This window comes from Budorcas taxicolor, chromosome 1 (assembly GCF_023091745.1).
Source record: "Budorcas taxicolor isolate Tak-1 chromosome 1, Takin1.1, whole genome shotgun sequence".
Classification (NCBI taxonomy): Eukaryota; Metazoa; Chordata; class Mammalia; order Artiodactyla; family Bovidae; genus Budorcas; species Budorcas taxicolor.
The window spans coordinates 28,881,049-28,904,901 of record NC_068910.1 but is presented as its reverse complement, the minus strand read 5'-3'; the positions used below and the strand labels follow the sequence as shown (position 1 = coordinate 28,904,901).

The 23,853-nt window shown below is 40.0% G+C and overlaps 1 protein-coding gene across 1 annotated transcript in view; it reads right to left on the bottom strand.

Annotated features, from left to right (window-relative positions):
• MITF (melanocyte inducing transcription factor) overlaps positions 1 to 23,853 on the bottom strand; it is a 229,850-nt gene that overhangs the window by 17,387 nt on the left and 188,610 nt on the right. Inside the window, exons 3-7 of the mRNA XM_052638090.1 lie at positions 17,924 to 18,151; positions 16,791 to 16,874; positions 14,553 to 14,648; positions 4,266 to 4,383; positions 1,754 to 1,810 (exon numbers count right to left, since the gene is read on the bottom strand). Coding sequence (XP_052494050.1) covers positions 1,754 to 1,810; positions 4,266 to 4,383; positions 14,553 to 14,648; positions 16,791 to 16,874; positions 17,924 to 18,151 — 583 coding nt within the window. The remainder of the gene's footprint in view (positions 1 to 1,753; positions 1,811 to 4,265; positions 4,384 to 14,552; positions 14,649 to 16,790; positions 16,875 to 17,923; positions 18,152 to 23,853) is intronic.

Below are 23,853 nucleotides of genomic sequence, written 5' to 3'. Positions count from 1 at the left end.
AAAAAGTAGTTACGCATGAATAAATTAATGTAATCTTTAGCTCATTTTGTCAGGAACTCTTACAAAATAAATTCCTAGAAGAGGAAAAGTCAATGGGCAAGTGAACCTTGAGTATTAATTTCTAACAGTTCAATGAAATCTTAAGACTGCTTTATTGTCCTCAGAGTTGGAGCTGATAATATTTGCACTTTACAGACAACCCTGAACTTGAGAGTTCAGGTGACAAAGTAAAGGTGGATACTGTTCTTGCCAACATCCAACTTAGTTTTCCACATTTCAGTTTAGGAGAAGCTTTAGAGACTGTCTCATTATCTCATTTCTAATGTATTTTAAAAGAAGAAATATCTTAGAGTAAAGTTACTTGGAAACCAGAAGAGACTTTAGAAATATTAGTCAAAATCTAAGTTTCCTCTAAGTGAAAGGGTGACTGGGAAGAGCAGGATCTATTCAAAGAAAACGCACAGACACAACCACCTTCCCCTAAGGACTTAGCAATTCCATTTCTCAGCATTTACCCTGGAGAAACTAACTCTGCTGTACACAGACAGCCATGTCTGCAAATGTTCGCTGTGGCATTGTTTATAATAGGGAGAACCTGGAAACAGAACTAACACTTGGCAATAGGAGGATTACTAAATATCACAAGTCACATGTGGAACACCATGCAACAATTTTTTTAAAACGTAGATAGATCTAGATGAGTAATAGCAAAAGGTCTTTAGGACACACTGTGGAGTAAAAAACCAGGCATCAATATGAGACTATTTGTGTTAAATCATAGACAAAATCATTCTATTATTATCTCTGCATGCATAAGGGTGTGTATTCTTAAATACACAGGAAAAGGTTGCAAAGACAAACAACAAATTGGAAAAAAAAAACCCAACAATGATTATTTTTAGAGCGCAGAGAAGAACTGTGAGCTTATCCTGTCATTTTTACATGGACAAAGTGTTTATACATAACTTCATCCTTAAAAATCAATTCAGGGGATCTTGAGATGAGAAATTCACACAGACACAATTTTCTACTTCCAAGCCCAATATTTTTTTTTTTTGCAGCCTCTTGAACTTGTTTATGTAACAAAAATATTGAATTTTCATAGGAAAAAGCATAAAGATGTGATTAAGAGTAAATTAAGCATGTAAGAAAATAATTTTAAATGTTAGAAGACTTCTATTTTTTCTGTTTTAATGCTTCTTAATTTTTAAAAAATTAAAATTTTTATTTTACAGAACTGTTAGACTTTTAAAAATCACTTCCTTATAGAAAGTTATACAACAAATGGTAATTCTTCTACTGATAGAAGACTTTTTTAAAATCACAGTTAAAGTTAGAAATTTGGGAGGCTACCTCACCTCACTCAATGACTCTCCTCCAGATGTTTCATTTTTTTTTCTTTTAAATCTCACTGGAGAAGGTGATTCCATAATCCCCTTTTGTTAGTTAAGTTCCAGTGTGAGCAACTTATAATTGGGTAGTCAGGGATCAAGATTCCCTCTTGCAAAAAAAAGAAAAAACATCAGTCCTCAAGACACTGAAAACAAGTGTCTGTATGTGTGTGTATATAATTCACTTTAATCTGAGATTAAAATGTGAGGCAAAGTATATACTTTGGACTCTTCAAAAAAAAATTTTCTTCCATAAAATATACCTTTAACAGGTAAAATCAATTTCTCTTCAAAATGCCTGGAAACTCTTTGATATAAGGGGGAACATCAACTCCAATGTAATAAACATAAAACCAACTTACTCAAGTTGTGATTGTCCTTTTTTTGTCTCTCTTTGGCCAATGCTCTTGCTTCAGACTCTGTGGGAAAAATACACGCTGTGCACATGAATGAAGTCATTAGAAACCAGAACCTTTCAAGGAACACAGTGGTGTAAACTAAAAAAACACTTCATTGTCTAAACAGATGGATGTTTATCTGACTTTAACTATAAATAAAAAGAGTTTAAAAATTTTTAACTTTGAATTAAAGACTTCCTTTTTTTTTTTCAAAAGCAATATATATCCAATAAATGCAAAATTTTAGCTTCTACAAAATGGCAGAAGACCAGTAACAAAGATGTCTGACAGGCTGGAACGACAGACAGGTACGAACAACAACAAAAATAAATAACCAGAGATTATGAGAAGTTGCTGTCAATAGAGTATTGTCAGCAGTCAAATTTTCTTTTCAGGAAATAGCACTTTTCAGTCTTTCTTTGATGTGTTAACACACTGAGACAGAAGCTGAGCCAAGAAGCTCCCAAACTGGATCTCTAACTGGTTCAGGGAAATGAACTCATTATTTAAGAACTTTGAGCCAGGTTCCATCAGAACCTGTTAGAGTGAAATGATTCAATGACTTCTAGGGCAACTATTTACTACTCTTGAGTTTATAAAAACAAAAATAGGCATTTGGGACAGAGGCAGTTGGTGACAACTCCATTTGATCTGTTTGCATAGCAGCTCTGGTGCAATCTATGCAATAAGGGATTATTAGCTGCCTTACAAGAGTAAAACAAAACAAAGAAAAACAAATCAGGTTGCTTGACTAATCCTGGGGATTCAGGAACCTCTGTTACTTTCCTTTCAGAAGGGATATAAAAACATTACATTATCATAATCCAGAATTATATTTTAAAATATATATCTTTTCAGAGAAGGCAATGGCACCCCACTCCAGTACTCTCGCCAGGAAAATCCCATGGATGGAGAAGCCTGGTAGGCTGCAGTCCACGGGGTCGCTAAGAGTCGGATATGACTGAGCGACTTCACTTTCACTTTTCACTTTCATGCATTGGAGAAGGAAATGGCAACCCACTCCAGCGTTCTTGCCTGGAGAATCCCAGGGATGGGGGAGTCTGGTGGGCTGCCGTCTTTGGGGTCACACAGAGTCGAACACCACTGAAGCGACTTAGCTTAGCTTATAGCATATTTATTATATTGTTACAATGTATTATATATTATCAGGTCAGATTTGCTGACTTGTAAGCCTCTTTTTTGTGTGTATAGCGTGCTGCTTCCCGAGCTATCAGTGTTCAGAACCTCATTTCCTGTCCCTTTTCTCCTTTTCCTGCCATTTTACCCTTGTCCAGACCGGATTGGTCACTTTCTAAGATACCAGTGACTCTATAGGTAATGTCTGTTATACCTGCATTTTAAAAAATTTAATAAACGTACACCCTCTTCACCCATTTCTTATATCCTCTTTCCCCTTGCTGCTGTGGTTTTATTTCTGAAGAAACAATCATATACATAATTCAAAACCCCATTTTACACTCAAGAATTTTATGCATGTCAGTCTAACCATATTTTATCCTTATTTAATACAAGTTTCATTTAGCTATGTCTTCTAAAACTTCATTGTATTATTACTTCCTGGTACGATACCTATGTGTTTGTTGGCTTTTGATGGTTTTTAATGTATTAATCATCTTTTTAAAAACCAAATCAATGTCTTTTTTTTTAATGTCTTTCTCCTCCCACAATTTTCTGAACTTTTGTTTTTGTTCTTTCAAAGACACACTTGAATAGAAGAGGAATTTTTTTTTGCACCAAATCTATATTCCATAGTCTCAGTCTATTCACCGAATCCTGTAGGATGCAAGGATCAAATAATAAAAAGGGTTCGGATGAGCTGAAGGCCATAAAATCCAGCAGGGTAGAATGCCAGTTCTAATGCAGTTTCATCGTGTTTTAATGGCCAAATGCCTTCCCTAAAGCGTTAAACAAAAATGGCGAAACAGGTAATTTCACACTTGCCTCAAGAGCAAACGATACCCATTGCTCCATTTGATAAATTATTTTTTTACTCTGTGAGTGAATCTTTTGCACGTGATAGAGCAAAAGTAACAGGAAGCATCTTAAGAGGTAAGAAATATGTCCTTAGTCTGTCCCAGCTGTGGGTCTGAACGTGTGTCAAAGGAAAATTCAGATCAGAGTTCTCAAACTCAAAAGTTACTAAGGGCCAGAAAAAAATCCAGACTGGGAGCCTGCTGCTCTCAGCCCAAAGGGGACAGCGGCCACAGACACAACGATGCCAGTCATGGAGGAATGGGGACCCAATTCCCAGCATCTCAAGTAATACTGGTAACCAGGATTTTCAAGTATAAGTACCCGACGCTAAAACATAGCTCAATGTTTCAACCACTGCACAGACCTGAAAACATATGTGTGTGAGTTGGAAATAGTTCTGGAGGTCACTACTCGGATAACTTTGCTGAACAGAACATGAACAGAAAACCTCCAGTGAGAGGCACATGTGCTGAGTATTCACCTGTGAGCTCCCTTTTTATGTTGGGAAGGTTGGCTGGGCAGGAGTTACTGATGGTGAGGCCTGGGGGTGGCAGGCCTTGATTTCCATAAAGGTCAATCAAGTTTCCAGAGACAGGTAACTGGAAAGAGAAAAAAACAGGAATGGAAGTGAATCACTGAACAATTCCTAAATTAGTCAGCTAAAACCCATATCCTATTCCAGACTGTATTTACATATATACATCATTGATACTATGTATAAAACAGAAAACTAATGAGAACATCATGCTGACGAGCACAGGGAACTCTACCCAACACACTGGGGTGACCTGAATGGAAAGGAAGTCCAGAAGGGAGCAGACATATGTACCTGTGCAGCTGCTTCACTGTGCTGCACAGCAGAAACTAACACAGCACTGTAGAGCAACTAGACTCCAACAAAAACTGGTTTTTAAAAGAGAAATGATTTCATGTAAAAAATATTTGTTAATACAGGAAATGAGATGTTTACCATTTCATTCATTCGCAGATACATGGTCTCCTTAGGGGTTCCCTTAGAGACAGGAAAGGAGGCAGAATCTCACACACATCAAATCACTATACAACCCATCTGATAGGGTTATCGTGAGCATCGAGACAAAGGATAATGTGGTGGACTCTATCGGAGAAGGCAATGGCAACCTACTCCAGTGTTCTTGCCTGGAGAATCCCAGGGATGGGGAAGCCTGGTGGGCTGCCGTCTATGGGGTCGCACAGAGTCGGACACGACTGAAGCGACTTAGCAGCAGCAGCATTATCTATAGCATCTAGTAGCTTATGGTAGATGTGCAGTAAATATTGGCTATTATTATTATAAGTCATGTTCTATGTGGCATAGCTTTGTAGCCAAGTCAGGTTTTGCACCAAAGTCAACTTTCTTCCTTCCTTTTCTTCCTCTCTCTCTCTACAAAGCAAAGTAATGAAAAGTGTTTTCTTATTGGAAAAGAAATGATATCCTTACTATTATACTAAAAAGGTATTTTCCTTGAAACTGAAATCTTCCACAAAGCCACAAGAGGGAGCCCATTGACTTTCATAAAAGAACAAAATGTTAACACTTAAAAAAAAAAAAAAAGAAAAAAGAAATATTGAGCCTTTCCAAACGAGCTTAAGAGTGTTTGTCTCTTGTTCTGAACTGAATATTTTCAAGCAGTGAATCTGTTTTATCCCAACAATGACTTCCCTTTGTCACGTATGCATTTCCCTGTGACTAGCTCTCTGCTATGAGTTTGATGTACCCAGTTTTATAAACATATGAGATCCAAGACATTTCCTTTTCCCACTCCCTGAAATAAAGGTCTAAGTATTAATTCTTGGAAAACAGTTAAGTGATCTCACTACTTCCATGGCAGAAACTTCCCATTTCCAGCTCAACTCGAATAATTTCTGAAACTATCATTACCAGGTGAGAGTTTATGTCCTTAAGCCCTTCGTTTACTTGATTATACACTCTGATTTTTACTCTAATCTGAGAAAAGTAAGTGTAGATAGCGTTTAAGTCTGATTAAAATACTCAGTAATGCAGATGTACCTGGTAGAGGCTACATGACAATACAGCACGTGCCATTCTTTCCAATAACCACTAACATACAGATTAAAAGATACCATGAAATAAAGATAGACTCAAATGTGTTTCCTCTCCTTGGGAGCCACCAGGTATTGTATTCCTGTCATGACTTCTAAATAAACAGTCTATGAGCTAAACCCCTAGGTAGAGAGATGGGGGAAGTTTCCAACAGGTTAATATGACACTTGCTCTGGTGTGATTGGGGTTGGGGGCTGTTCGAACAGACAGATCAGCAGAGCACATCTCTCTTCTGCACTCAGCCTTTTGTTCCTTTGTGAAGACAGCATCTAAATTATGCATATGAAATGGATTACACATATCTCACTATACGTATACATATGAAAATGTGATAATGTAAAATGCCCTTGAACCACATTTCAAGGGCCTCTAGCTAAGGAACTGATAAATAAGTGACTAAGATTACTAGCTGTCTTAGTGGTTTTATATGAAACAGGTCATCTTCTCAGGTCAGCCTTGCCCTGTGTTTAGTTTTATTCTTGTCCAACTTAATACAGCAAAGTGAAAGAGGCTCAAATATCTCAACAAAGCACCGCAGAGTCAGAGAGTCAGAAGTTATAAAGCTGGTGTGACATCTGGTAAGACTTCGAGATTCCGAAGCTTTATCTTCCTCCTTTGTTGTTGCTCAGCCGCTCAGTCATGTCTGACTCTTTGAGACCCCATGGACTGCAGCACTTCAGGTTTCCCTGTCTTCCACTGTCTCCTGGAGTTTGCTCAAGTTATCTTCCTATCCTTCTAGAATTTCAGACTTGGAAAGAACTATCGGGTATTAATAAACCAATAATGTGACTTGAGATTCAATGCCACAAGCTAAAAACAATTATTTCCATGGCTTGAGAAATAAAGATCACATGTGCAAACTGTGTGCAAAACATACAACTGGGTTATTATGATAATTTGTTAGGAATAAATAATAGGTAAGTGGTAAACACAACTAACTTTAAAAAAAACCTCTAAGTTATCACTGGATCGATACTGAACAGATATGTTCTATTATAAACTTCTCCAGGATAAGAATATATTTTCTAACCGCAATCTAAAGGAAGATAGTATGTGTACATAGACTTAATAAATGCAGACTCACAAAAAGAGAAAGAGAGGGTGAAAGAATTGAAAACTAGGGATGAGACAAAGAAACACACAAGGGGGTGGGTGGAAACAGGAAGACAGAGACACAAACACAAGAGTGGGGGAGAGATGGATGGGCAAGTCGGGTGGAAGCGGGGAGAACTCAGAAAGAAATGGATTGAGTAGGGGTTAAGAACTCCCAGAGAAGACAGTGTGGACTGGCAGCAGGGCTGACCAAAAAGAGAGATGAATTAAAATCTTCGGAACAAGACACCTTATCGGGCACTCCACTGAGGTCAAACAAACATCATTACTTCCAGTTGAAAAGGCAGCTTATAACCCTCTGGAGAGTTCTTGAAACGATTTCTCACTTCGGCAGCTTTTCCAATCTTGCTGGTTAGGAGTGGGCATCATAGAGCCTGCTGGGATATTTTGCTGAGAAAAACTTTATTTTGTGGGTGCCTACTCTGAGCCAGGCACAGAGATTAAAAGGCACTCCGTGTAACTTCTCATGCTGACTTTATAAAAAGGAACATCGAGGTACTGCTCTGAGTGCAAGTTTTTGATAGGAGGTTCACATCGCATGTTAACTGTATTACTGGGAGGAGGGCAGGATCAACCTGCTGATAATAATCAATTAGAAACTGCAATTTTCAATTAATCTCCAAATGAACCTGAACAAATAAAAACCCAGTTGCTCACTAACTGTGGGTACTCAAATTTACAAATGAACGGGGCAGTCATTTACATCCTGGGCTAAGGAGCCAGTGACTCAGGTTAGACGCTGCCTGTCCCTGACGTGCCAAATGATATTCAACTCTGTGAGGTGAGATGTCCCTCTCTGAAAAGTAGCAGCCGTATCACCAATCTCACAGGGTTTTGTAAAAAGTAAACAAGATAAAGTGGGTGAAACAGGTAGTGCAGTGATAAACAATCTGCCTGCCAATGCAGGAGACACAGGAGATGCGAGTTCGATCTCTGGGTGGGGAAGATCCCCTGAGGAAGGGAAAGGCAACCCAATCCAGTATTCTTGCCGGGAAAATTCCATGGAAGGGGAGCCTGGCAGGCTACAGTCCATGGGGGTCACAAAGAGTCGAACATGACTGAAGACGCACGCACGAGTGAAACAGAGTACCTGCTCTTAAAGTGACTGATAAACTATGTTTCATTGTTCAGTCACTCAGTTGTATCAGACTCTTTGCGACCCCATGGACTGCAGAAAATCAGGCTTCCCTGTCCTTCACTATTTCCCAAAGTGGCTCAAATTCATGTCCAGTGAGGTTTTCCTGAAAGTATATTCTTTGTCTACGGTTTTTTCGCTCAGTGATGTCCACTCTTTGTGACACCACGGACTGCAGCTAGCCAGGCTCCTCTGTCCATGGGGATTCTCCAGGCAAGAATACTGGAGTGGATTGCCATTCCTTTCTCCAGGGGAACTTCCCGACCCAGGGGTCGAAACTGGGTCTCCTGCCTTGCTGGCAGCCTCTTTACTGTCTGAGCCACCAGGGAAGTCACAGTTTTGGGGGCAAACTAATTTTCACTTTGATTAACAAAACTATCCACCATATGAATTGCCAAGCATCCCGTGGATTGCGATGCAGATCTAAGCACAGAAATGAGGGGATGTGTGTGGCTCAAGTGACTACTCCATATTCCAAACCTTTTTCCATTGGGGGTGATTTTGCCCCTTTTCCCCAGGGGACATTTGTCACTGTCCCGAGACCTTCTGAGTTGTCACTGTGGGATGGCAAGGTGTGAATGGCCTCCAGTGGGTAAAAGCCAGGGACCCTGCTAAACATCCTACAACAGACAAGACAGTCTCCACAACAAAAGATTACCCATCCCAAATGTCAACAGTACCAAGGTTGAAAGACTGCTCTAAATGATGGCTTAGGTGCTTTATATTAACAGATGTTATTTATGAAAGCTACTCAAAGGGAGGCTGATTAAAATAATATGGATTTCTAATTAAAAATCAGTCTCCTAGCCATGCAAATTTAGGAATTCAGTGGTTCCCTTTCTCATTTTGAAAAATTCCCCCAGTTACCTTCATTACTAGGTCAAAATAACACTTTTAAAGGTAAGGAAGACATTTGAATCAGTTCTAATGAGGTGGATGAAACAGGAGCCTATTATACAGAGTGAAGTAAGCCAGAAAGAAAAACACCAATACAGTATACTAACGCATATATGTGGAATTTAGAAAGATGGTAACGATAACCCTGTATGCGAGACAGCAAAAGAGACACAGATGTACAGAACAGTCTTTTGGACTCTGTGGGAGAGGGAGAGGGTGGGATGATTTGGGAGAGTGGCATTGAAACATGTATAATATATATGAAACGAATCGCCAGTCCAGGTTCCATGCAGGATACAGGATGCTTGGGGCTGGTGCACTGGGATGACCCAGAGGGATGGTACGTGGAGGGAGGAGGGGGGGTTTCAGGATGGGGAACATGTGCACACCCGTGGCGGATTCATGTTGATGTACGGCAAAACCAATACAATATTGTAAAGTAATTAGTCTCCAATTAAAATAAATTTATATTTAAAAAACAGCTAAGGAAGAGGAAGCACAACTTCTGTTAACATAAATATATTGTGTCTTTGCGGGGTTTTTATCCAGCACATTAACCTGATGGACAAGATTTCACTTCCAGTGCACGAGCTGTACAATGGACAGTAAAAGACACAGTCCAATTAGGACAAATAAAGAGAAGGTAGACACGTGTGCGTATGTTCCCTAAACTTTGTCTGAGTCAAGTTCTCAATGTACTGCTCCACCAAAATGAATATTGTTCCAAGTAAATGATAATTGCGAAATGTTATAATTTTTTTTTCTCCCTGGATGGTCCCCTTCTCTGAATATCAATTAAGTACTGTAAGCACAAGTAAACTGGGACTTTTATTCTTTGTTTGCGATGGTACAAGAGGGCCCTTGTGCTCTCAGAATAGTTATTTCTAGACTCCAATTCCCTTAGGATAGTTTCCTCTCTAAGTGTTCCTTCCACTTTATTTTTTAAAACAATTAACTTGAAATAGACCATTTCAAAGAATGAACTAAAAGGAAAAAATGTCCAACATAAAGAATATTAAGTTTAAACTCCACTGTGGGGAAAAAATTAACATGTTGGTAAGTTGTAGTGGTTCTATTATTTAATTCTGACAACTAAAGCCCAATTTTATCAAGAATAAGAGCTAGTAACTAACAGCATAGGTTCTCGTTTTAGATGCTATTATTATCCCCATTTTCCAGCAAAGGAAAGTGAGGCAAAGACAAACAACTCACTCCAGAGTGTGTATTGAATTCAGATGTCTGGCTGAGAGTCTGTGTTCCTAACTTCTGTGTTACTGTGTCTTTCTGCCAGTTGTAAAATGCCGAAATAGTTTCTTGTGGGAAAGCTCTGATGTGGAGAACACAGAAGAGAAATGGGGACCAGGACAAAGTCAGTGACCCCTGAGGGTGCTGCAGGTTACTCTTCTCTTGACTGGGAATTAATCAAAGTCTGCCCTGGGGATTCTTTCTTATCTGGGGACTCCCCTGAGATGGTCTCTCTGCTTCTGAAACATCCTTCTCCATTCAAAGTCTGAAGTGGTCTCCTTTTCTAAGCTTGTAAGCCCAGTGAGACCAGGAAGGAGACCTGACTCATCTGCATCCAAAGCATCTCCCCCGGCACTGGTCACATATGAGGCATCTAATAAAGGCCAAATCAATCTTAAGTGAGTTCAGGAGCAATCGGACTAGGATACCTACTCCACCGTAGACTGACCGAGGAGACACGCGTATTCAGTCTAAAGGTCATGTCTTCAGAGGGTTGTCACAAGGACAAGTTCTCCACGGGGCAAACTGGGAACCACATCCACAGAGAGACTCACTATGATAAATATTTCCATTATTGAGTATGATATTATTCTAACATAGAGTTGGCATATTACAGTTGCTGAGTGAATATCACCCAGATAAAATACTATCAAAATCATTTAAACTATAATAAATTATATATAATAATTTAGACATTGTTGAGTACAAGCTATGTTTCCAATGCTAAATGCTGTACATACTTTAGGGTTTCCCAGGGGGCTAGTGGTAAAGGGTCTCCTGCCAATGCAGGAGACAGGGGTTTCATCCCTGGGTCGGGAAGATCCCCTGGAGAAGGAAACGGCAACCCAATCCACTACTCTTGCCTGGGAAATCCCATGACAGAGGAGCCTGGTGGGCTACAGTCCGTAGGGTCACAAAAGAGTTGGAAAGGACTCAATGACTAAACAACAGCAATTCATAATTTAGGAGATGACCATGTCAAGGAGAAACAATGATCAGTTCTATTTTACAAAAAAGGAAATGGAGGACTTTAAGACACTAAGTAATGTGCAAGGTCAGGCTGTAAATGGCAGACTTAGGATTTGAATCCAGGTCTGATGATAAATCTTCAACTCTCAACCACTGTGCTACACTGCTTCACTTGTGAGTGTGGATCTGGAAGGTTTCAAGAAGCTGAAAGCCTGATATTTTGGAGGGGAATACAAAGGATATGCAAGAGGAAATTAAGGCAGTGAGTACTAGGTTAGATCAGATGACATCTGAGGTCCTCATCACTGGGGAAAACTTTTTTAAAAAGAACAATTTAAAAGAATCATGTCAATCCTACAGTTCTCCTGAGTATGCGCAGGGATCCATTTGATGCCACTGGAAAATTACCACCCTTGTCAGCAAAGTTCTTCTGAAATGACTTGGCCATTGCTAATTAGTGCTGCAAGGGGACTGCTGCTGCTGCTGCTGCTGCTGCTGCTGCTGCTGCTGCTGCTGCTGCTGCTGCTGCTGCTGCTGCTCCTAAGTCACTTCAGTCGTGTCCAACTCTGTGCGACCCCATAGACGGCAGCCCACCAGGCTCCCCCGTCCCTGGGATTCTCCAGGTAAGAACACTGGAGTGGGTTGCCATTCCTTTCTCCAATGCATGAAAGTGAAAAATGAAAGTGAAGTCGCTCAGTCGTGTCTGACTCCTAGCAACCCCATGGGTACTTGTAAAAATATAAATTCCTGAGCGTAAGCTCCTCCAAGGTTTTTGCTCCTGTTTGTCCTAGGATTCTGACTACTGACAGGCACAGTCTGCCTCACGGATGCATAAAGCTGAAAGCAAGAGGGTTCCACAGCAGCTGACCCAGGGCTCAAAGAGAGTGGGACAAGTTTGGCATGGGAACATTTGTTAGAAATAATATTTAGTTCTTTCAAAATGGGGGGTGAGTTTAAACGGGTAGTAAATTGACAAAACTAAACACTCTAGAAAAAACTCAGAGGTTTTGAGGGGAGTGCTTACTCCTCAAGACTTCAAGAAGGTGACTTAAAGGACTGGATCAAGACAGAAAAGAAAACGTAACTATAAAAAACTGGTTTTCTAGGGATTTTGGTATAAATAAGTAAAAGCTACCACATTCCCTTGCCAAGGAGATTTATCATTGGAATTTAGTCTTTAAAAAAAATTCTGTGGTTAAAAAAAATATCATCTAAATTCACCATTTTTAATTATTTTTAAGTGTATAGTTCAATTGCATTAAGTATATTCACATTGTCGGGCAGCACATCTCCAGAACTTGTTCATCTTGCAAATCTGAATTTCTATAACCACTAGCAACAACTCCCTTTCACCCTCTTTACCACCATGGAAGTTAATCTTTTAGAAACCAATTACTACCCTGTTTAGGAAAAGCATCTTAGGAACTTGCGTAGAAATTCAGATCAGTTCAGTCGCTCAGTCGTGTCCGACTCTTTGCGACCCCATAAATTAGCAGTTTTTAAAAGATGACTCCATCCTGCAACCAATCTTGCTTGCTTGAGACTGGCTCCCACAATCCGAACCAGCTCTGGCCAATCTATCCTGTAACTGTCCTGAACTCACTGGTTTGTGTATACTGATAGATTTGCTCGGTTTGTGTCAAGTCTGAAGTCAAGGGGAGATTCTATCAGCAACCAGAGTCCTCTGTTTAGTGCTGAATGGTAGGTTCTTCTTCCAATTCCAGGGCTTGTCTCCTCAGTGTATAGTTACACCACCCCCTAGATTGTCCAGCTGGTGAATATATTATGCAGTGTTAAATATATTGCATCCTTAAAGCTCTTTGTCCATTTTATTTTCATTTCAAAAATCTGAACAGAAGGCTAGCATATTCTTGAACCCTTGGTGAAATTTAAATGTTAGTAAAAATAGTATACCCCCCCAAAACATACTAATTACTAAAGAATATGATAGTCTCACAACATTGCTTGTATAGAAAACAGAAAAGGATGGGACTAGGCATTCAAAGCGGAGAAGACAATGGCACCTCACTCCAGTACTCTTGCCTGGAAAATCCCATGGGCAGCGGAGCCTGGTAGGCTGGAGTCCATAGGGTCACTAAGAGTCAAGACACGGCTGAGTAACTTCACTTTCACTTTTCACTTTCATGCATTGGAGAAGGAAATGGCAATCCACTCCAGTGTTCTTGCCTGGAGAATCCCAGGGACGGGAGAGCCTGGTGGGCTGCCGTCTATGGGATGCACAGAGTCGCATATGGGCTCTGGTCACACAGAGTCGGACACGACTGAAGCGACTTAGCAGCAGCAGCAGCAGCAGGCATTCAAAGATGTACCGTGTCCCAGCTCTGACACATCTGAGCTGTATAACCTACGGCAACACAAGCTAACCTTTCCTAACCCTAAAATGGAGGGCAATGATCCATCCCAATATGACTCAAGGAATTCCTGCAAGAACCAAGTAAGACCCAAATGGAAGGAGTGAAAGAAAATAAACTCTACAGGCAAGGCTCCAACTGCAGAGAGGAATACTTAACTGCTGCTGCTGCTGCTGCTAAGTCGCGTCAGTCGTGTCCGACTCTGTGCAACCCCATAGACGGAAGGCCACCAGGCTCCTCTGTCCCTGGGATTCTCCAGGCAAGAACACTGGAGTGGGTTGCCATTTCCTTCTCCAATGCATGAAAGTGAAAAGTGAAAGTGAACTCGCTCAGTCGTGTCCGACTCTTAGCAACCCCATGGCCTGTAGCCTACGAGGCTCCTCTGTCCATGGGATTTCCCAGGCAAGAGTAGTGGAGTGGGGTGCCATTGCCTTCTCCGGGAATACTTAACAGAGAACAGCAAATATGATGCCTGCTTAATGAACTAAAATTGGAATAAATTTGCCATTGAAAAGGGGCAAACTGAACATCACTTAATCACCTGTCAATGGTAAAGGATCTCCTTTAAAAAGTGCATTACGTTTTCAGGCTGACCAGAAAACCACTGTAAATAACACAGTAAATAATAGCACGCAGTATTTCCCTTGGCAGCAGTATACTAAGTTGGGCATCAGATGTCGAGGGGAGTTAGAAAACCTAGCATGTTACTGAAAGTGAACTTGGACTCCAGGGACTGCAGAGCTTTATCATGGGGTTACTAATAAACTCACAAGAAATCCTTAATTTCTAATGTCTGAGTCATTTATCTGTGATCTTGAGATATTTCTCTGCCTCATGAATTAACTTCTCAAAGAATCACTTGCAAAGAGAAACTGAAAATTCAGGAACAGGAAAAAAACATGGGAAATAATATCTCAAGCTTTTCTTTTAGAAAAATAAAAAGATCACCAATACCGTATTTGCCATTTGCAAGGCGGGATCCATCAAGCCCAGGATCTCTTCATTATAACTTGATTCTAGGCTAATGATGTCATCAATTACATCATCCATCTGAGGGAAAAAGGCAATGGAAGAGAGACAGATATAAGCAAAAACTGTGCAAAGCAGTTCAAAGAGAGATCCATGGTCTTTCCTGATCTAAAGAAGTAACACTCTTTAGTAGAGTCTAAGAGATAACCATCCTCTTCCTCTCCAAAGGAGTACATTACTGAAGACCATTAATGCTAATGGGTGATGAGGAGGAGGATATACACAACCAGCACATAGTGATTACTAGGTGCCAGTCACTGGGCTCGGGGCTTTTTATGGACTAACTGGTTTACCCTGACAATAACCCTACCAGAATAGGTGCTATTATTACAGCAATTTTTCAGGTGAGATACATGGGAAACAGCTTGCCCAAAGTCACAAATCAAAGAAGAGTTAGAGCCACAGTTTGAACTAAACTTTCAATTGTTGTATAAAACCGCCTGCCCTAAACAGGAAAGAGGAACCAGGAAACTTCATCTTGAACGATAGCTGCCTTTTCCTTTTCTCATCTAAATTTACATCCAGTACATTTCCCACACCGTCCTTGGAGTAAAAAAAAAAAAAAACCACAGATGGCTGTTCAACCCTTTGTTCCCATAGAGGTGTGGGGGGCACTGTGGCTCCCAGGCCACTGGTTAACCCTGCAGTAATCTTACAATAACTTGTACACTAAGTCTCTCCTTGTATGCCTGCCAGTGCGCTCGCACTCCCGGAGGAGAGCACCAGGACGAGGTTATCATTACAGTCGTGGAGCTGACATTCCCTCTAGATCAATTTTATTTCTGAAGTACCAAAACATCAGTCACGATAGTAAACAACAGTGATTACATGTGCATTGCAGCAGTTGCAACGACAAGTCTGTGAAAACATTTCTTCGTAAACATCTTATGTATTTGATCTAATTGGTATGTCTGTGTGTGTGGTGTGTGTGTGAGTGTGTGCGTGCATGCGAGCATGCAAACACCTGCTTGGGTCTTAATAGTGCTTCACAAGTACACAGTGAAAGCTCAGAACTCAGAGGGATACCCCTGTGTACCTTTTTGCCACAGTTAAAGAAGACAGGCTTCAACATCATGGGGCTTGTCAGAATCTTGGCTCTCCCACTTTCTGGTTTGGATCATTGCCCCTAATCTTTAAGAGTCACAGTGTGCCAATCTGTAAAATGGGGTTAATAATACTCATGCCCTTATTGGATTCTTGTGAGATTTCAGGACAAACCATATGAAGTGCTCACAGTGCCAAGAATAGAGCATACATTCAAAAAATGAGTGTCACTGAGTGACTCCAGAGAGGAATAAATGGAGGTCAGTTTTGAGAAACTGCCAATACTATTTCCTTTCCAGGTATACCAATTGTATGTCCTGTTTAAGACATTCCAAGTGAATTGCCAAACTGGAAAATGGGCCAGAAGACTTATGAGCAACCTTTCTTTGTAAATGTTTAATCTTTTTTTTTTTTTTTTTCAGGGAAAGGACATTAGTGGCTTTGGTGTGAGAGAATTTTTAAAATAATTTGTTCTTTTATGAAAAGAGTCATACATGTTGATAAAAAGCAAAAAAAAAAATTCTTCCTCTTATATATCCATGCACACATTTAACATATAAAATATAATTAATAAATGGATGTAACATAATTTATATATCCATTAAACAGGATGCCGCAGAAGAACTTTTCATTGCTTGGGAAAATATTCATGAATTATCATTAAATGAAGAAATAAAGTTTCCAAATATATTTTTCATGAGATTTCATTTTATAAAACTATAAAACTATATAGATCTTACACATACACACATCTTGGTTTTACAGATATTCTGTCCAAGTTGCTAGCCCATAAATTTGTATAACATACTTTGATGATGGTATCTAAATGAAGTACAGCAGTTTACATCTTATTTATTAAAATTTATGTATTTTAAGCATTGTTTAACACCTTACAGCAACTCAGGGGAAAATGCATTTTAGTATCATTTCCCTAGTAGTTTTTAAATCATGAGACATAATGAAGAAAACAGCACTGTTCATAGCTTTCTCAATTGGAAAAAAAAAAAATCAATGGGGGTGGGGGCAAAAATCCAAAGTCATTAAGAAGGTGTGATTAGCCACAAATATAGATCCTCATTACAAAGTGTTATATCCTTGGGCTGCCGAGTCATTCAGTACCTGCATGCACGATGCTCGTGAATGTGTGTTCATACTTGGGCATTCGCTCTCCGCCCTGTTTTGCTCTTCGAACTTATAAAACCCCTGCAAAAACACAAGCAAAATCAGCCCATGACTTGGATTTGCAAGTGACTGTTCAGTGACATTTTCACACGAGGTTGATAGTGTAGCAACAAGATGAACTAAGCTCTTCAGTAAAGTGAAATGTGACCAAGAAGTGAAATAATGAAGGAAGAACTTCCATCAAATCAGTCTGACAAATGACAAGCATGGACAGAGAAAAATAAGATGGTTGGTTTGGGCAAAAGGGAGAAGATTTAGTTCCTCTAGAAATTAAAATCAACCAAACTTCAGAAGGGTTACCTCTGAAATCACATGAACATTTCAGAGGACAGTCAAACTCCATTAAAATGATGCTCATCATCTCACACTTTGGAAAAAACAGGCATTAAATCACAACTTGCCTTTTAGGTAGGCTTCAAATTTTGGTGCCACAATTAGCTTTGAGGTATATTTGAGTCTTGTCTCCAACCCAGCCTTTATAAAAAGCAGCTTTCACCAGCAGCAGCAATTTATTAAGGAAACCAAATACACCTAGCAAGGAAATCTTTGCTTTTCTGTTAGATTCTCATGTACTATATTCTTCCAATCCAGCCATGCACCCCCTGTGCTTTTTTCGTTTTTCCTTTCCAGCTCAGGGAGAAATAAAAATAATATTCCAGACATTCACAGCAAGCAGAACTTCTAAACTGCCTGTCCAACACCTTTTCTATTTTTACTATCCCTTTTCCACCTTCCCTTCTCTCCCTGCATTTTCAATGCTATGTAAATGGAAAGGCATGGAAGAGAACACTCAGCTAACAAGCGGAAATGGGATAGGAGAAAAAGGGTCCTCGCCTCCGGGTTCTGCTCCGAGGGGGCCAAGTCCCCTGCCTGGAGCCATAACCCAATAACCCAGTGACAGTGATGGGGACCAGAGGCTGGAGGATGACAGCTAGCATGGGGAGTCTGGGACAAAGGCCGGTGAAGGTGGCCACGCGGACAGACTAGAGTCCACAATCAAGTGCAGGAGGGAGATCCGACAGACAGTCATTCAGTGTAAGAGAAAGGAGAGGGGAGGAGACATGAATTACCTCTTTTTCACAGTTGGAGTTAAGTGTAAGCATAGCCATGGGGCTGTTGGGTGCGCTGCTCCCCGGCACTGGTGGCATGACATGGTCGCCAGGCTGGTTTGGACATGGCAAGCTCAGGACTTGGTTGGCATGTTTATTTGCTAAAGTGGTAGAAAGGTACTGCTTTACCTGCTGCCTTTGGGCTTGCTGTATGTGGTACTTGGTGGGGTTTTCGAGGTGGGTCTGCACCTGAACATAGCCATGGAGGGAAGAGAAGAAAGTGCTGTTATTGATGAGTTTTGGACAGCTCTTCTTTTCAGGCACAAACATGAGACAAGCCAGTCTGTCAACAGAATAGATTATTAAGCCCCTATTAGGTACCAGGCACTGTGCTGATGGATTTTGCTATTACTGAAGTTTAAAGGCTAACTCTTTGGATTTGGGTTAATACTCTGCCTGGTTTCATTTCCCTGCTAATTAACGGTCCATCTCTTTAAAACCTTGTGCCCTTCTTCTCATGCATAATAGCTAAAAAGCTGCAACTATCTGTAGGGTAAAAATTTTCTCAAACACACCTGAAAGAGTTTATTAAGATCAAAACAATAATCTAGAAGAAGGTGTATAACTTATTTCAGTTTTCTTTGGCAAATATAATAGCATCCTGTTTTGTTTAAAAACACAAAAACAAAACCTCCTTTAGAAACAACTATAAAACGGTTGTAGAACATAAACAGAAACATTCTGATGATTAAATCCACCAGTTGCAGATTAATTCTTCCCACTTTCATTGGGACATGAGTATTCAATATTTTAATTAAGATCTTAAACTCAACATAAAAAGCAGTTCCACATGAAGCAGTTTCTTTCAAACACAAAAACACTTCCATAGATGTGTTTGTTTGTTTGTTCTTTTTTGGATGTGTTTTTAAAGGCATGTATGTTAAGCCACCAGAATATTTTCACCTTGTTTCTTATAAGACATTAATAGAGAATACGAAGCTTTTAAACAAAATCAACGATACTCAATATAGTCACTTTTTACTTGAGAAACACAATTTAATCTTACAAGCTATGAATAGGAGTCATGGGGAGAATACAGCCATGCACAGGGGGGGAAAAAATCCTACTAATATTTACTCTGTTCAAAACTACATTGGATTCCTGCTTATGGCATCAAACAATAAACAACATTAAATGGGAGGACACGTACCAACTGAAAACTGTGTGTCTACTACAATAACACGAAAAGCTCAAACACTCGATTTATGAATTACATTTCAGAGACTGAATAGAAGAATAAAGCTCACCTGATAGTGATTATATTCTAGCATTTCCAGCATAACCACGTTTTAGGTGGCCCCAATGCAACGAGAAACAGTAGACTATCCGTTCCCTCTACTTTCTGTAATTCCGATTCGTAGACTGGCATAGAGAAAGCACTATAAACAAGGTGTCCCGAGATACCACCGGAAACTTCATCACAGCAGCCCTGCTTATAATAACCTAAGCTAATTAGTTATGCATGTAAAAAAAAAAGAGTTCACACAAAGGGCTTTTTTTTTTGGAAGCCCTACGAGTTTGCTCTTAAATATTGATATCAACCCCCCCATCCCACCCAGCTTGACGTCATGCTTTTTTTTCATAAATATAAAAGAACCTTTTTTAAGGGATGAGCTATCAAAGTCAAACTCGCTGTCAGATCAAGGCCAATTCACTATTCATCTTTAGTTCCAGTAGTATTAATAGACAATGCTATTTCTCTTTCAGCAATAGGTTAAGAGCTAGATGCCCTCTTTGGAGAACACTGCCTAAAAGCTACACATGAGACTTTGCTAATGGCTGAGTAACTCAGCCCCTTCCAAACACAGAAAGAGTGTCCTTTAGTATGCGGGAGTCCCTGATGAACTTTTGAGTTCAGCAGTCTCATCTTGCATCCAGGTCTCAAGGTGCATCTTATTCTTAGCTGGATAGATAAGTAAATTTCCTCCTGACCTTGCATTAGGAAAAGGGGGAGCTTTTGAAATAGAAAAGGAAAAATACATATATCCACAGAGGCACTTTCAGATACATATTTACGTGGAAAATAAGAAATACACATCTCCCCAATTTAGTCCTCAAATTAGGAAGCATAACAATTTTCACTGAAAATCTTTTAATGTAATTCTTGGTGCTAGAGAAGAATATACTTATCATATATACAACTGGTGTATTTGTATATTTGCTCATTTATTCATTCCATTATTTAATGTTATTATGTGCTAAACGCTGTTCCAGGCAAAGAATGTACATTGTGAGAAAGTAGATACAATTGTCAGCTTTATGACACTGAGAGTCTGGGGTGAAGCAAAGGAAGGAAAACACAAACAGATATATATTTAAAATTATGATAATGGCTGATAGGCACTGCTGAAATGGTGAGATATTTTAAGTATAAGAATTTAAAATTCAATAATTTTGTCCAAATGCCCAGGCTAATGAAGTCCTTTAGTTGACAATCTCAAATTGTTTCAAATGACTGATCTAACGTGCACAGAAACATTTTAAGTTTCATAAAGGGTCCAGACATGATAATGATGAGGACAATAGACATTACTAAAATAAACATCAAATGAGGGCAATGGGTGTAATGTGCTTATTTCACTATTACACTTAAAAAAGAAAGGGCTGCACATTTAAAAATAAATGTTAATTCACTGGCAGATCCTTATTCTTTAAATGAATCAGAATTTCAGGCTTTAGTAAGGAAAAAAGCAACTTGTCTGTTCAGCATTGAGAGTGAGGTCTTTACTACAACCAGGTTGAGGTGGTCAGAGTGGGATATATTGTTTCCCTTCTACTGTCAGTGTCTTTTGAAGTAAGTTAAGAACAGACTGGCTATAACCATTATGGAGAAGACAGAACATCCCCAGATATCACCAATTCAACACCTGAAACAGGTGACATAAAGGAGGTCATGATCTGTGGGGTTATGCACAGACCTCACAGGAGCGGTGAGGTCTGTGGCAAACTAGGGAGTCCACGTGCTTCATGAAAAAAAAAAAAAAAAAAAACTGCTGACATAATCTGTAACTGACTGTGGCCCTGTGGGAACACCATTCCAGTTGAGTTAGGTTTTTTTTCAATTTTTCAGGTTAGCCTGCAACCTGAACTTGTTTTTTCAATGAAAACTTCCAGATTACGAAAATGACACCTAATTGTTTGATTTTTCATACTGTACAAGACAAATCAAACACACTTGTTGGTTAGACTCAACAGAAATGTGGTCTCTGCTCTACACTGTCCAGAAGGAGAATCTTTCTTTCTATATTCTGGGGCCCGGCAGGAGCACCAAGGTTCTTAGAAGTTAGTTCTTCTTCTGAAACATTAGTGTCAAATATAGGCCATTCCATTCCTGGTGCTTCTCTGAGAGGCACATCATGGCTTCTGGCACAGTCAGCAGAAGAATTAAGTATTAGAAACCTGGGATCACATTCAGACCTCGCAACTTACTACTTATGTGACCTTCTGCACGATATTAACCTTTCCAGGCCTTCGTCACTTCATATGCTCAATGAGGGTGATAACAGGAATTGCCTGCTAGAGCTGTTTTTGGCATTAAGCGAAACCACACTTCTACTAGGCTTAGCAATCCATCTCAAACAACAGTTTTCAAATTTTCTTTTTTGCCTTAAGTAAGTAAGTAAGTGAAGTCACTCAGTCGTGTCCAACTCTTTGTGACCCCATGGACTGTAGCCTATCAGGCTCCTCCGTCCATGGGATTTTCCAGGCAAGAGTGCTGGAGTGGCTTGCCATTTCTTTGCCTTAGGACCCTTTTAAACTCTTAAATGTCTTGTGTTTGTATGGGTTATATCTATCCGTATTTATCATCTTAGGAATTAAAACTGAGAAAATTTTAAAACACAAGATAATTCACTAGCATATAGTTCACTGGACATGAGAACAACGACATTGTAACACATTATGTAGCCTCTGTAAAACTCTTCTGTATAAAGTTATCCTTGGAATCCACAGGGATGGGTTTTAGGACCTCTGCAGATGGCAAAATCCAAGCATGCTCAAGTCCCTAACATAAAATGGCATAGTACTCTCTTTGAGAGATGAGCATTTTAAAAAAGGAAAATAAGTTTGTTATTATTATAAAAGTATGTTTGACCTGGTGGAATGGCAGGAGTCCTGGAGACCCCCAGGGTTCCTGGATAACACTTTGAGAAGCTCTGATCTACCTGTAGTGTTGTATCCAGCCCATCCTAGCCATGCTATTGCCCACTGTGTTGGTGGTGTATAACCAAGTCACTCACATTCAAAACACTAATAACCCTAATTTCTCATAGCATTGCTTTTGTTGTCGTTCAGTTGTTAAGTCATGTCCAACTCTGTGCCCAACGACTGCAGCACACCAGGCCTCCCTGTCCCTCACTATCTCTCATAGTTTTCCCAAGTTCATGTCCATTGAATCGGTGATGATATCCAACCATCTCATCCTCTGCCACCCTCTTCTCCTTTGGCCCTCCATCTTTCCCAGCATCAGGGTCTTTTCCAATGAGCTGGTTGTTCGCACCAGATGGCCAAAGTATTGGAGTTTCAACTTCCACAACATTATTATGAGGCTCTATACTATAGTCTTTTGACTGCTTTATTTGGCCATGCTGTACAGCCTGTGGGATCTTAGTTCCCTGCCCAGGGATCAAACCCTCACCCCCTACTAGAAGCACAGAGTCCAAACCACTGGACCATCAGGGAAGTCTCCTTTCGCTAGAGTAAAAGCCATATAAATGTAACGTTCTGTCTTCAACTGTCCTAAACCATAGATTTTTAGTTAGTGATTTCCCACTCATTCATTTTTAAACAGCCAAACAGGGATGCAAATGAGAACACGTGTGTCATTAAACATCTGTATGATTTCCTGGTAATTTTTTGTATGTTTTTGTCCTTCAAGCCAACTGTATTATGGAATTCAGATGCCAAAAATTGGGTATTGTTGAGCAGTTGAGGTGCAGACCACAAAATAAAGCTGGAATACTTCTCACTCTATCAAAACACCATAGTTTATTGACATAACTTATATTTCACATAAGTTAGTACGGTAGCTATCTGGGTCAAGGGCAAAAATCCAATGGCTTTGAAACTTTTCTTTCTTCTTATTACTACTGTCTTTTTCCCTTCTTCCTTCCTTCATTCAGATCCTGAACTGATAGCAAAAGACTGGGAATGAATCACTTTCTAGCTGTCACCGTTTAGTCTCACCACTTCCCAGGTGACACTGACAGGCTATTTCCCATCGGTTTCATTCTAGAGACCCTGGAGCACATCAGTGTAAGAGAGTGCCTGCAGATACCATCAAACTGGCTGACAAAAGAATTCACCGGAGCAAAGAAAAAACCCCATCTGATTGATATCCACTGCACTTCGATTACCTCTACTATTGGTAGATCAGAATAAAATAAAATTGAGTGAATAGTCCCATAATTCTTTTACTTTATAATGGGTTTTACTTTTTGAACAAGTCAACAAAACTTTCAGATTTCTCACTTTGTGTTTAGAGAGAGAATGTGTTCTTCTGTTCAGTAAGTAAAAGAAATATTAAAATGGATTATAATTCAATCAGATGCTATCCACTACCACCCCCAAGGGCTTCCTTGGTAGCTCAGCTGGTTAAGAATCTGCCTGCAATGCAGGAAACCCCGGTTCCATTCCTAGGTTGGGAAGATCCCCTGAAGAAGTGATAGGCTACCCATTCCAGTATTCTTGGGCTTCCCTGGTGGCTCAGACAGTAAAGAGATCCATCTGCAATGAGAGAGACCTGGGTTATATGCCGGGATTGGGAAGATCCCCTGGTGGAGGGCATGGCAACCCACTCTAGTATTCTTGCCCTGAGAATTCCTGTGGACAGAGGAACCTGGCAGGCAACAGTCTTTGGAGGCGCAAAGAGTTGGATATGACTGAGTGACTAA